Raw genomic sequence first — 15,289 nt, 5'->3', positions numbered from 1 at the left:
GAGGCTGATACATTAACACTGACCACCACAGGTCCCCTCCCAACCCCGAGGCTTCCCAGCAGGTGGGACACAGCACACAGGCTTCCCCGAGCCTGGGCAGGAGGCACAAAGGTGGCTCATCCCTCTCTGTCCGAGACTGAGGTGGTTCCTGGGATGCAGGACTTCTGGCTTTTAAACCCTGCCCATATTTCAGGCAAACAGGGTAAATTGGCCATTCCAGGCAGAACCCTAGCAGCAGCTACTCCCTGTCAATCCCCTCCTTCCACACCCACAGAACTCACAAACCTCCAGCTGAGCAGTTGACCTCTGCCCCAGTCCTTTCCAAGGAAATTTGTTCCTTTCCAAGATGATTCCCTAGAGTGAGGCTGTGGTGGGCTCCCCGTGGACTTCAGATCACAGGCTGTGCTCCCAGATTTGTCCTCCCTGGGAAGTATCTTTTCCTCACGGAGTGGTGCTGGCATCCCCCACTGTCGACTGCCACAGTCAACTTCACCCCAGACACACCAAAAATAAGAACTCTCTAGAAATACCAGTCCCGGGAGTTGGACTTTGAAACAGAAGCGGTAACAAGCATTGCAGTCATCTTTGGGAATGATACATCCACACCTTTGCCATTATCCCACAGGCTGGGGGTGGTCAGGCAGTGGCCCAGGGAGACGAGCAGTGAGAAGGAAGAGACCTAAACCTCTCCCGAGTTCACTGAGCCCAGCCACCGCCTCCTAGTCGGAGAGGCAACTGTGGGCTCTCCTATTCACACATGGACCTTTCCTTGCTTTACCTCTTTTCTCATCAAGGCACCACTGCTGTCCATCCTGTCATCCCACACTCACGTGTGTTCATGAGAAGGATGGGAGGGAAAGTAGGGCAGCAAAGAATAATCTTTGCTATCATCTCTCAGCTCAAAATTCCACTAAAGCTCTTTCTCACAAAGTGCTTAAGATGAGGGCCCAGTAAATTATTTTACTTAAATTACAACACTTTATAAATATTTTTATAAATATAAAAGGTACAAGTGCCGTTTTGCTATATAGATATACTGGATAGTGGTGAAGCCTGGGCTTCTAGTGTATCCGTCACCCAAATAACATACATGTTACCCATGAGGAAATTTCTTATCAGCCACCCCCTCCCACCCTTTTGAGTCTCCAATGTCCATTCCACACGTATGCATTATTTGTATAATGCATCCACATGTATGCATTATTTAGCTCCCACATATAAGTGAGAGCATGTAGTATCTGACTTTCTGTTTCTGAGTTATTTTACTTAGATAATGGTCTCCACTTCCATCCGTGTTGCTGCAAAAGGCATGACCTTATTCTTTTTTATAGCTGAAGAGTACTTCATCGTGTATATTTATGACATTTTCCTTATCTCTTCACCCATTGATGAACACTGGTTGATTCCATATCTTTGTTATTGTCACTAGTGCTACAATAAACATACGTATGCAAGCTCTTCCTAATGTACTGATTTATTTGTATTTTTATGAAGCAAATAGAGTTTCCTAAAGTGAATATGGCTGGTTTGTATTTTCTAGTGTACTTTCAACTAATATTTCTGCATACTCTCTTTTAGGTGATTGGAAGATTTTAACTTAGATCTCCAGCAAGTGCTACAAGAAAGAAAAGATCCTGAACAATCACCAAATTTTCTGTGAGGTCAAGTCCAAGTAACAACCCTGCCTAACCACAAGCAGGAGAAATGAAGCACATTTTCAACCCATATGAAAATGTCAACAACACAGCAAGAAATGATTCTGACTGTCCTCGTGTGGTTTTGCCAGAAGAAATATTTTTCACAATTTCCATTGTTGGAGTTTTAGAGAATCTGATTGTCCTGCTGGCTGTGTTCAAGAATAAGAATCTCCAGGCACCCATGTACTTTTTCATCTGTAGCTTGGCCATTTCTGATATGCTGGGCAGCCTATATAAGATCTTGGAAAATATCCTTATCATATTGAGAAACGTGGGCTATCTCAAGCTGCATGGCAGTCTCGAAACCACAGCCGATGACATCATCGACTCCCTGTTCATCCTCTCCCTGCTTGGCTCCATCTTCAGTCTGTCTGTGATTGCCGCCGACCGCTACATCACCATCTTCCATGCACTGCAGTACCACAGCATCGTGACCATGCGCCGCACCGCAGTGGTCCTTGCACTCATCTGGACGTTCTGCACGGGGAGTGGCATCGCCATGGTGATCTTCTCCCATCGCGTGCCCACAGTGATCACCTTCACGTCGCTGTTCCCACTGATGCTGGTCTTCATCCTGTGCCTTTATGTGCACATGTTCCTGCTGGCTCGATCCCACGCCAGGAAGATCCCCACCCTTCCCAGAGCCAACATGAAAGGGGCTATCACACTGACCATCCTGCTTGGGGTCTTCATCTTCTGCTGGGCCCCCTTTGTCCTTCACATCCTCTTAATGACGTTCTGCCCAAATAACCCCTACTGCGCCTGCTACATGTCTCTCTTCCAGGTGAACGGCATGTTGATCATGTGCAATGCCGTCATTGACCCCTTTATATATGCCTTCCGGAGCCCAGAGCTCAGGGATGCATTCAAAAAGATGATCTTCTGTAGCCGGTACCGCTAGAGTGACTGATCCCTCATTTTAGAATCTATGGGAATAATGTTGCCAAGTGACAGAATAATGTAACATTCCAACAAATGCCAGTGCTCCTGACTGGCCTTCCTTCCCTAATGGATGCAAGTGTGATCCCACCAGCTAGTGTTTCTAATAGCTAGGTTCTGTGTGAACAGTCTTATTGTAGGGACAACTTTTAAACTTTACAACTGGAGAGATAAAACAATGTAGTAAAAAAAGGATAGAATACAAAGTATTAGGTTCATTCAAATATAATTATGGTTTTTGCCATTACTTTTAATGACCAAAAGTTGTGATTACTTTTGCACCAACCTAATACAAACAGCAATAAAAACTCAAGACCTTTGGCTAAGGCAAAGGATTGTTTTCCTGTGGACTCTAGCAAGCCAGTCCTGGGGAGGCACAACTCCAGGAAGTACAAGAAAAGAGCCCCAATACATATTTTAAGGAACAGAGAGACAGACAGACGAGAGAGAGAGAGAGAGAGTGTGTGTGTGTGTGTGTGTGTGTGTGTGTGTGTGTGTCCCATGCCTTTGGACTATGGGGAAAACCAAAACAAGACTTCAAGCAACAGTGCCATGATTAGAGACCCAAGCCAAAGACCAAGGGAAGGAAATGGCAGCTGCTTCTGCAGATGAGTGTGAAAGCAGATCCAGTTACTGGGAAATGTCATCCTCTCATCAGCCAAGATTCTGGCTATCAAAGAGTGGCACCCCCAATAGGAGTAAAAGAAACATAATTTTCAAGTTCATCCATTTTTAATAGCTAAAATAAACTTAAAGAAGAAGCACATTCTGATATTAAGTCCCTGCTAAGTTGGAGGGTGACTTGAATAGGATGAGTGGCAAAAGGACCAGAGGAGAACAGCAGGTCTTCAGAGGCCCAGGCTCAGGATCTGCAGGACCAGTGGTGTTTTCTGGAAGAGACAACGCTTTGTCCTCAGGAGAGTTTCCCAGAGCTGCTGAGAGGAGAAGACACTCACACACAGGACCAACCATGTGGTGATGGGTCTGATATTAGATGTGACAGTGACAGGAACTTCAGAAGCAAAGCAGGCAGCTGGAGGCACGTGCCACAGATGGAGGTGAAAGCCAGAGTGCACCTTGTCCTCTGTTCCATAGAAATCCTTCCCTATTTGACCGTTCTTCTGCCAAACAGACTATGTTACTCTAACACTAACCTGTATTTATTAATATATAAGATACTATTCATAAGTTAATTTTCCATGAGATTTAAAGCACAACGCTATAACTGATTTTTAAAGTGTTATTTCTACAATTGAAAAAGTAATGTATAACATATTTTATGTGACTAAAGTGAGTATCCTCAATAAGACGTAACCTTTCTTTGATGTTGCACTGCTCTGTGATACCACAAAGGTAAGCAATGCCACTTAACCTCTATTATAAGTAGTCCCAAATTGCTTTTCCTATAAAATTCTTTGTCAACAGCTTTGCTGTCTCCTGATCAATCTCAAGCTCTCTGCTGTGAGTGTGACTGTTGACAAGGAAAATCACCAAGAAACTTCACCTCTCACTGCCTTTGATTTGTTGCATTTAATCTAAGAAACAAAATGAGAATGGTTAATCTAATGGTGTATGAAACAAAAGCGAAGTCTGAGTGCTAATTCAGAAATTTTTCAACTCTAGACATTTTCAATTTAAGGTCTTCTGCTATGTTCAAATCAGAAAAGAAGCTTCAGGGCTCATAGTTATTGAGAAAATTAAGGTTTTTCTAACTCTAACTTCATATGGAATTCCAAATGAAAGCAGCACCAAACTGCACATATTTGTGTAAGAAAGATCAACAAGGTTCAGATTTTTCCCGTGAGAACTTTATTCTTTTATCAGATTATCCAATTTTTAAACTGTGTGGATACCTTAAGTGTTAAGCTTTATCAATAACCTAACCAGATAGTTGAAAATGCCCAGGACGTGTACTCAAACTGATAGTAATTTTGAGCCCTGCCTAAAAGAGGAAAGATGCTTCCTCTTCGCCTCCTTATTTTCTCATCAGGTTATGGACAGACAGATGTTCAGCAAACTCTGCAGCTGCCGCTGCAGCCGCACATGTGTTGAGTTGAGGTGAGAAGAGCATGGGTTAGGAGCCCCTGAGAAGCACGAGCAAACCAATCCGTGAATTCTGAAACATTGTCAGAGTTGCTGATGTTTTTGTGGCTGTAGCAAGATATCTAGTAATAATAATAAAAATGATAATAGCAATAATATTGGTACCTATCTATTACTGAGCTTGCTGCACAGAGCTTGCTCAGCAGGTGCTATAAGCCAGGTATTGTTCAAAGAGTTCTGCATGCATTAATCCTCATGACTACCCTAAGGACAGACATATTAGTTTGTAGGTGAAAAAGCTGAAGTTCAGAGACAGTAACCTCTGTGGCAGGCCGACTCTAAGGTGGCCTTCATAACCCCTCCCCGTGAACTGTGAATAGGTCTGTTACTTGCTCTAACTTATGGAATGTGGCAAATGTGACGGGATGTCACTCTCGTTATTACAGTCCATTATCTAAAACCCTGTCTTGGCCAGGCATGGGAGCTCATACCTGTAATCCCAGGGCTTTAGGAGGCCAAGGTGGGAGGATTGCTTGAGGCTAGGAGTTCAAGACCAGACTAGGCAACATAGGGAGAAATCATCTCTACAAAAAGTAAAAAAATAAATTAGCTAGGTATGGTGGTATGTGCCTGTAGACTACTCAACGACACTGTCACTAAAAGAAAAAAAAAATAATCTTGCGAGCAGACTTGTTAGAGAAACTCTTCTTTCTGGCTTGATGAAATAAGTGAATATGCTGGGAAACCCCATGTGGCAAGGAACTCCTGGGGCCTCTAGGAACTCCTGGGGCCTCTAAGGACTGCTGGGGCCTCTAGGGACTCCTGGAGCCTGTAGAAACTGCTGGGGTCTGTAGGAACTTCTGGGGCCTCTAGGGACTGCTGGGGCCTGTAGGAACTTCTGGGGTCTCTAGACACTGCTGGGCCTGTAGAAACTGCTGGGGCCTGTGGGAACTTCTGGGGCCTCTAGGGACTGCTGGGGCCTCTAGGAACTGCTGGGGCCTCTAGGGACTGCTGGGGCCTCTAGGGACTGCTGAGTCCTCTAGGAATTCCTGGTGCCTGTAGGAACAGCTGGGGCCTCCAGGGACTGCTGGGGCCTGTAGGAATTGCTGGGGCCTATAGGAACTGCTGGGGCCTCTAGACACTGCTGGGCCTGTAGGGACTGCTGGAGCCTCTAGGGACTGCTCTGGCCTGTAGGAACTGCTGGGGCCCGTAGGGGCTGCTGGGGCCTGTAGGGACTGCTGGGACCTGTAGGGACTGCTAGGGCCTCTAGGAACTGCTGGGGCCTGTAGAAACTGTTGCAGCCTCTAGACACGGCTGGGCCTGTAGGGACTGCTGGGGTCTCTAGGGCCTGCTGGGGCCTCTAGGGACTGCTCTGGCATGTAGGAACTGCTAGGGCCTGTAGGAACTGCTCGGGCCTGTAGGAACTCCTGGGGCCTCTAGGGACTTCTGGGGCCTCTAGGAACTACTGGGGCCTGTAGGGACTGCTAGGGCCTCTAGGAACTGCTGGGGCCTCTAGGGATGCTGGTATATCTAGAAACTACTGGGGCCTCTAGAGCCTGCTGGGGCCTCTAGGAACTGCTGGAGCCTCTAGAAACTGCTGGGACCTCTAGAAACTGCTAGGGCCTCTAGGGACTGCTGGATCCTCTAATGACTGCAGGAGACCTCTAGGTACTACAGAAGTGATGCAGGATTTTTCTCGACTCCTTCGTCGGACTTGCAATGGGGGTTCCATATTTACTTGATCCACAGTGCTTAATCCCTTGTGGAAGGGAGCACGTGATCAAGTGAGTTCAGGACCCAGCCAGCCTCTTAGGGTATCAGCAGGAGCAAGCTCTGTGCAGGCCCTGCATTCGTGCCCAGGTGGGGGTACCTGTGACCCCCAAATCTCCAGAGGGTATGTTATAATGTTCTCTTAGCTCCGCTCTCCATGGATAGTGTGATGTTAGCAGTTCGTGGGCCCCTTTCTTCATTGTGTGGGGCTGCTGCCCTCTGCGAGTGAGAGCAAAAGGCCAGTGTGACAGCCTTTTTTTAGGTACCCACATTCGGTGGGTCCTGATCTCTTGGCTGGCATCCAAGAATGGAGTCACTCAGACACTTGAAGGATGGTGAAGGCAGGGAGTTTTATTAAGCAATGGAAATGGCTCTCAACAGAAAGGCAAGCTGGAGAAGGGATGGGACAGGCAGGTAATCTTTCCCTGAAGTCCAGCTGTCCCTCTGAAGTCAAGTCACTTCTCTCCAGTCAAGCCACTTCTCTCTACCTACTGAGTCTGAGATGGCACAGGATGGAGGGTGGGGCAGGTATTTTTGGAAAAGGCAGCATTCAATTGGTACATGATATTATTCAGAAGAACCAATCATGAGAGAGCAGCCAAACAGGAATAGAAGTTCGCACTTTGGGTCCTGAGTTTCAGGCTTTTTGGCTCAAAGGTGGGATTTTCCTGGGGACCCACCCCTGTTTGCCTAGAATTTCTCTGCCTCCTGCCTCTATCAGAAGGGCATCTGGGAATTGCAGGGGGACCTCAGAATTGTAGAGGACCTCTTAGAACTGCAGGGTGGGTAGCCTTTAGGAACAGCAGGGTCCTCTAGGGACTGCAGTTGGCCTCTTGGGGACTGCAGAGAGGCTCTAGGAACTGCAGGGGCCTTTGGGAACTGTAGGGGCCTCTCGGAACTGTAGGGGCCTCTAGGCCACTACACTCCAGCCTGGGTAACAGAGTGAGACCCTATCTCCAACAGACACTAAGTGAAGAGCAGTAACAAGCCCTTGAAACGCAGAAGCACGGGGCCAGTGCTCAGAGGTGCTACAATTTATTATCTAAAGTATCTAGTTCAAAAATATTTATTATATAAAACACCTAGTTCCCAGCAAAACACTATAAGACATGCAAAAAAAAAAAAAAAAAAAAAAAAGAATGACCCACAGCATGGAGATCGGGGAACCAGAGCTGCAACAGAGACTGCCTGGGAGAGCAACCAGATGTCAGATTTAACAGACAAAGATGTTAAAACAGCTATTGTAATGTGAAGAAGTCCAGTACGATAACAACATCCCATCAAATAGAGAATATCAAGAAAGAAATAGAAATCTAGAAAAGAACCTAGTGTATTTCATTCCCTGAAATGCTCTAATGCAACAGCAAAAGAAGAAAAAAAAAGAACCAAGTGTAAACTCCAGAAATTATAGTAACTGGATAACTGAAAGAGAATGCAGGAGCAATAACGCAGAAATGATGGCATAAAAAAGACAAATAACCACGTTAAAAAATGGATCAAGCAGCCGAGCATGGTGGCTCATGCCTGTAATCCAAGCACTTTGGAGGCCAAGGCAGGTGGATCACCTGAGGTCGGGAGTTCAAGACCAGCCTCACCAACATAGTGAAACCCTGTCTTTAAAAAAAAAAAAAAAAAAAAAAAAATTGGATCAAGCATCTGAAATGACATGCTCCAAGAAAGATACACAAATGAGCACAGGAAAAGATGCTCAACATCATCAGATTCAGAGAAATGCAACCAAAACCACGATGAGAATCCACTTCACCCCAAGGGGATGGCCAGAATCAGAACATCAGAAGACAGCAAATGCTGGGGAGAATGTGGAGAAATCAGAACCCTCATACACGGCTGGTGGGAATGCAAAAGGTTGCAGCCTCATTGGAAAACTGTCTGGTGGTCCCTGGGATGGTTTTAGAGCTACTGTGTGACCCAGCAATGCCTCTCCGGAATTGAAACATATATCTACACAAAACTTTGTACAGAAATGTTTACAGCAACATTATCTATAACGGTGAAAAGGTGACAATAATCCAAATGTTACCTGGTAGAGAGTCTTAAGGTTGAGTTGTCCAGGTTCTTGTCATGTTGAACAAAGATTTGAATAAAAGGCACAAGGAAAGCAATGAAAGAATGAAGCAACAAAAGCCCAAGTTTACTTATACTCCACAGGGAGGGAGTGGCTGGAGCAGGAGGCTCCAGAGCCTGGACTGCAATGTTCTTTAGGGTTAGTATTAAGCTAAAAGAGTTTGGTAGCACCTTTAAATATCCTTTAGAGATCTCCAATTGGTTACACCCTATGTAAATGAAGGATTTGCTCACAGTCAGTTAGAAGCTGAAGCAAAAAGGCTAAAAGTTAAGTTGGCAGCTTATGCAAAAGTTGGCCATAGGTTCCCTATCTCCAGACCCTATTCTCCTGCCTCACAAATGCCCATCAACTCACAATGGATAAGCGCAATATAGTATATCCGTACAATGGAATAATACTCAGCTATAGAAAGAAGTACTGACACACACTGCAACTGCAACGTGGACGAACCTTGAAAACATCTTGCTAAGTGAAAGAAGCCAGGCACAAAAGACCATGTATTACACAATTTCATTTACTTGACATGTCTAGAATAGCCAAATCTATAGAGACAGAAAGTAGATTAATAGCTGCATAGGACTAGGGTTTAGGGAATTGAGAAATAAGCAATGATAGCTAAAGGTCAGAGGATTTCTTTTTCAGGGGGTAAAAATGTTCTAAAATTCACTTTGGCAATGGATGCACGTATCTGTAAATATACTAAAAACCATTGAATGTATACCTTAAATGGGTAAATTCTATGGTGTCTGAATAAATAGAGCTGTTTTTTAAAGACCTTACAAAGAGACTACTTGCATTCAATTTGTGATCTTTTTCTTTCAACAGGCCAGCATACAGTATGTCTGTGTGATTTTAAGTGGTGGAAGAAAGTTTGCTCCTGTGTTAAGACTCTTCACCAAGACTAAACTGGCATAGGTTTTTCTGTGAGACCCAATTTCCAATGGTATCAGCTCCACTAAGCATGAGTTCTCTGAAGAACATCTTGCCTCCTAAATACTAAAACATGGAAAAATATCATTGAATCATTCTCTCTCTAGGGTACGAAATAGCAAGAAAACTTTAATAAAGGAAGCGCACTTTTCTTTTTTGAGACAGAGTTTTGCTCTTATTGGCCAGGATGGAGTGCAATCGTGTGGCCATGGCTCACTGCAACCTCCACCAAGGGATTCTCTTGCCTCAGAGTACCTGAGATTACAGGCATGTGACAACATGCCAGGCTAATTTTGTATTTTTAGTAGAGATGGCATTTCACCATGTTGGTCAGGCTGATCTCGAACTCCTAACCTCAGGTGATCCTCCCATCTTGGGCTCCCAAAGTGCTGGGATTACAGGAGTGAGCCACCACACCTGGTCAGGAAGTGCACTTTTTACGATTATCATGCAAGAGTCTTGGTCAAGTACCATTAGGGTCACAGGATGAGGATGAAAAATGGGGGTTACTGGGGGGATCTTCCAAGCAGAGAACCTGCAACAGCTCTCCAAACCCTCTCTGCCCAACAGCTCAAGCCTGACAAAGATGGTCTGCCACACATGGCCAGCATTCTGCTGGGAGAAGGGCTTGCCCTCACAATGCTCTGTATAGTTACAGGACTGCAAGCAGAAAAATCTACGTAGCAACGGAAGTTCCCTGACACAGAGACATCCTTGTGAGCAGGGGAAGTATTCTAAGCCCAGCGCTGGTGTCTGCTGGCTCCTGGGCTGAAGCACTAGGCCCCACAGGGTTACCACGAGCAGGGAAGAAATGGCTAGATTGGTCTCCCATCACACAGTAACCCCTGCGATCAAATATTCTTTCTTCAAGATTCAAGTTAACCATCTCTCTTAGAAGACACAGATGTGGCCTGGGCCTTCCTTCTCAAATTGCTGACCAGTCACTCTCAGTGCACGTTAAAAGGCAGCTGCAGAGCACAATGTGGACAGGTGTCTGACTGTTGACAGCTTATTAGTGCAGGGCACTGACATCAGTTTCCACAGCCCCACCCTTGGGGTCTTCCTGGACCACATGTGGCCTGGGAAGGCCCCTTTCATTAGGGCTCTGGGCCCTGATGAGCAGTCAGAGTGGAGTCTCTTTTCTCCTGGACCCCGTCCTGGTGGCCACCTGACCTTCTAAGAAGGGAAAAGGGAGTTGTGCATGAGAAATGTGTCTCCTCTTATTTGGAGACAGGCCCAGCACCCCTTGCACTGTACTGCTTCTCAGAAGATTAAAGAAGTAGAGTAGGCTGTCTCGGTTTGGCTGCCAGCCGCCTACTTAATAGCTCTGAGACCTCTGGGCAAAGGCTCAGCATCTCAGTTTCCTCATACATGAAATGGAGATAACCACAGAACCTTCCTCTTTTGTTTACTTTGAGGATTAATCCTTTTAGAGCCCTTGGCAAACATCAAACACTCAGTAAGTGTTGACATCCACAAATAAGTAGCGAAACTGAACACACTCTATGGGTGAAAACATTTTTCATCCTGCTGGCAAACAATCTCAAAGCTTCGTCTCAATCTCCGAGACCCAAGTATCACTACCTGCTCACCACCTGTAGACTCTCCTCTGCAAGGAGGAATACGGCCAGGGGTCCTGGCTACTTGGCTTTTGCCCGAGTTTAAGAGGGATTCTCAGTATTCAGACTACTTTCAAGACAAATGTCATATGAAGTTTGTTGGTTTTAATTTTATTTTTTAATAGGTAATATATCACATCATTTTTTTAAAAGCACTGTGGAAAGTCTCACTGCTATTTCCATCACCAACTTTCCAACCTTCCTACCTCCCACGGGGAAGGAGATTGATTTGTTGCTTGTGTGTCCTCCTAGACTCTGTGCATGCATATATAAGAAAATGCAGATATATATATTCTTTTTGTACCCCTTTTTATACAAATGACATTTTTCACCTTTTTTTTTCACTTCTCAATATATCTTGGAGATCTTTCTGAATTAGTAAATAAAAAACTCTCTCATTCTTTTGTACAGTAGCATATTAACCTCTTGTAGAAATATGCCATGAGTTATTTAACCCCAAAGAGGTGAACTGGGTGGGTAACACCAGAATTCCAGCATAGTTATATCTATACGTTGTTTCTATTCTATATATGTGCAAACATTTATTCTGCATTTATAATTAATTACTCCTACTTCTTGCCGTATTCTGTAAAGGAAGACCCAGTAGGGTGCTTCCCACGTGGTAGGCACTCTCCTAAGTTTCTGTCATATCGAAACTCATTTGATCATTCTAACAACCCTAGACATGGCACTGCCTCCGTTTACAGATGACGATGTGAAGGCAGGGAGAAGTTAAGTATCTTGTCTAAGTCGCTTAACTGCCAAGTGGCAGACCTAGGATTTGGAGCTAGGTAGTCTAGCCGCAGAGTCTATGTTGTTTTTTAAATTTGTATTACAAAAATGTTTTGTAGGGGGAATGCTGGGAAGATGGCCGCCTAAGAACAGCTCAGGACTTCAGCTCCCAGTGAAAGTGCAGAGGGTGAGTGGACGCTGCATTTCCAGACGAACTCTTATTGCCCACAGACCAGGAGATACCCAGGCAGAGGGGTCGCCAGCGTCGCAGTCCCAGCCAGTGCGGCTGTTTTGGCCCCTGTGGGGCTGATTCCGCCCGCGCGGCTGCTGTGACCACTCCCTGTTGCTGCGGTTCTCCGTACAAAAGCCACTGGTCTGGGAGCCCTCTTAGCTGGCGAGCAGAGCCCTGAGACAGCAGAGTTGCCCCTTCATCTGAAATAGCGAGTCAGGCCAGGAGATTCCTAGGCAAAAAATCCGCCAGGAGCCGGCGCCGCAGTTTGAGCCGACTCCCTGAGTCGCAGCACGGGAGATCCTGGCGCCTTTTCAACAAGGGACCGGAACGCGGGGTCCTTCAACTTAAAAGAAAAGACTCTGAGTCAGGGAGGCAGGTGATCAGGCTCAGCTGGTCCCACCCCTCCACCCCCGACAACAACGAAAACAAAAACAGTAATTGGAAACCCTCTGGGTTGAGCCCTCCAAACCAAGCACAACTGAACAGGGACGGTCCGGCTCTGTGGGGGAGGGGCTTCCGCCATTACTGAGACTCTCCACCACTATGGAGGCAGGCTGCCGTTGCCGAGGCAACCCGCCGTTGCCGAGGCAACCTGCCACAACAGAGAGAATCCACCATAACAGAGGCGGGGCCACCATTGCCGAGACAGTTCTAACTATGCCCTTATAAAAAGGACTACAGGGAAGAGCTCAGGGCAGCTGGGCGGAGCCCACAGCAGCTCAGCAAAGCCCCTGCGGGCAGGCAGTGGCTAGGCGTGCTGCTAGCTGGGCAGATCAGACCTGAAAGAAAAATCAAAAAAAGGCAGTAGTGCAACGGAAACCCATAAAGCTCCAACTCCCTGGGACAGAGACAGACAACAGGTGGATAAACCCACAAAAATGGGAAGAAACCAGCGCAAAAAGGATGAAAACTCCCAAAACCAGAACACCTCTCCTCCTAAAAGGGATCACAACTCCTCACCAGCAAGGGAACCAGACCGGATGGAGAAGGAGGGTGATGAAATGACAGAATCAGACTTCAGAAGGTGGGTAGTAAGAAACTACAATGAGCTAAAAGAACATGTTCTAACCCAACGCAAAGAAAATAGGAACCTTGAAAAAAGATTGGACGAACTGCTGACGAGAATGGACAGCAGAGAGGAGTATAAGTGAATTGATGGAGCTGAAAAACGCAACACGAGAACTTCGTGAAGCATGCACAAGCTTCTACAGCCGAATTGACCAAGCAGAAGAAAGGATATCAGAGGTCGAAGATCAACTCAATGAAAGAAAAAGAGAAGGCAAGAACAGAGAAAAAAGCACAAAAAGGAATGAACAAAATCTTCAAGAAATGTGGGACTATGTGAAAAGACCTAATCTACGTCTGATAGGTGTACCTGAATGTGATGAAGAGAATGAATCCAAGCTGGAAAATACTCTTCAAGATATTCTCCAGGAAAACTTCCCCAACCTAGCAAGGCAGACCAATATTCAAATCCAGGAAATACAGAGAACACCACAAAGATTTTCCTCAAGAAGAGCAACCCCAAGGAACATAATCATCAGATTCACCAGGGTTGAAATGAAAGAGAAAATGTTAAGGGCAGCCAGAGAGAAAGGTCGGGTTACCCACAAAGGGAAACCCATTAGACTCACAGCAGATCTCTCAGCAGAAACCCTACAAGCCAGAAGAGATTGGGGGCCAATATTCAACATCCTTAAAGAAAAGAACTTTCAACCCAGAATCTCCTATCCACCCAAACTAAGCTTCATAAGTGAAGGAAAAATAAAATCCTTTGTGAACAAGCAAGCACTCAGAGATTTCATCACCACCAAACCTGCTCTACAAGAACTCCTGAAAGAGGCTCTACACATATAAAGGAACAACCAGTACCAGCCACTCCAAAAACACACCAAATGGTAAAAAAGCATCAACACAATCAAGAAGCTGCATCAACTAACCAACAAAACAGCCAGGTAGCATCAAAATGACAATATCAAATTCACACATAACAATACTATCCCTAAATGTCAATGGACTAAATGCCCCCATCAAAAGACACAGACTGGCAAATTGGATAAAAAGCCAAAACCCATCAGTGTGCTGTATCCAGGAAACCCATCTTACATGCAAGGATACACAAAGGCTCAAAATAAAGGGATGGAGGAATATCTACCAAGCAAATGGAGAGCAAAAAAAAGCAGGAGTTGCAATTCTCATCTCTGATAAAATAGACTTTAAAGCAACAAAGATCAAAACAGACAAAGAAGGACATTACATAATGGTAAAAGGATCACTGCAACAAGAAGAGCTAACGATCCTAAATATATACGCACCCAATACAGGAGCACCCAGATACATAAGGCAAGTTCTTAATGACTTACAAAGAGACTTAGACTCCCACACAATAATAGTGGGAGACTTTAACACCCCATTGTCAATATTAGACAGATCATCCAGACAGAAAATCAACAAGGATATCCAGGACCTGAATACAGACCTGGAACAAGCAAACCTAATAGACATTTACAGAACTCTCCACCCCAAATCCACAGAATATACATTCTTCTCAGCACCACATCACACCTACTCTAAAATTGACCACATAATTGGCAATAAATCACTCCTCAGCAAATGCAAAAGAGCAGAAATCATAACAAACAGTCTCTCAGACCACAGTGCAATCGAGTTAGAACTCAGAATGCAGAAACTAACTCAGAACTGCACAGCTTCATGGAAACTGAACAACTTGCTCTTGAATGTTGACTGGATAAACAATGAAATGAAGGCAGAAATAAAGATGTTCTTCGAAACCAATGAGAATGAAGACACAACACACCAGAATCTCTGGGACACATTTAAAGCAGTCTCCAGAGGAAAATATATAGCAATGAGTGCCCACATGAGAAGAAAGGAGAGATCTAAAATTGACACCCTATCATCAAAATTGAAAGAGCTAGAGAAGTAAGATCAAAAAAACTCAAAACGTAGCAGAAGACAGGAAATAACTAAGATCAGAGCAGAACTGAAGGAAATAGAGACACAAAAAACTCTTCAAAAAATCAATAAATCCAGGAGCTGGTTTTTTGAAAAGATCAACAAAATAGACAGACCACTAGCCAGATTAATAATAACAAAAAAAAAAGAATAACCAAACTGATGCAATAAAAAATGATAAAGGGGATATAACCACAGATTCCACAGAAATCCAAACCATCATCGGAGATTATTACAAACAACTCTATGCACATAAACTAGTAAA

At 44.9% G+C, this 15,289-nt stretch overlaps 1 protein-coding gene across 1 annotated transcript; it reads left to right on the top strand.

Annotated features, from left to right (window-relative positions):
* The first annotated feature begins 1,704 nt into the window (after window positions 1-1,704).
* Window positions 1,705-2,598, top strand: MC2R (melanocortin 2 receptor). The gene has a single exon (XM_010335610.2). The coding sequence runs from the start codon at window positions 1,705-1,707 to the stop codon at window positions 2,596-2,598; it is 894 nt and encodes a 297-aa protein (XP_010333912.1).
* The last annotated feature ends 12,691 nt before the right edge of the window (window positions 2,599-15,289 follow it).

Source organism: Saimiri boliviensis, chromosome 13 (assembly GCF_048565385.1).
Source record: "Saimiri boliviensis isolate mSaiBol1 chromosome 13, mSaiBol1.pri, whole genome shotgun sequence".
Lineage (NCBI taxonomy): Eukaryota > Metazoa > Chordata > Mammalia > Primates > Cebidae > Saimiri > Saimiri boliviensis.
Note: the sequence above shows the minus strand (reverse complement) of the source record. Positions and strands in the feature narration are given on the sequence as shown.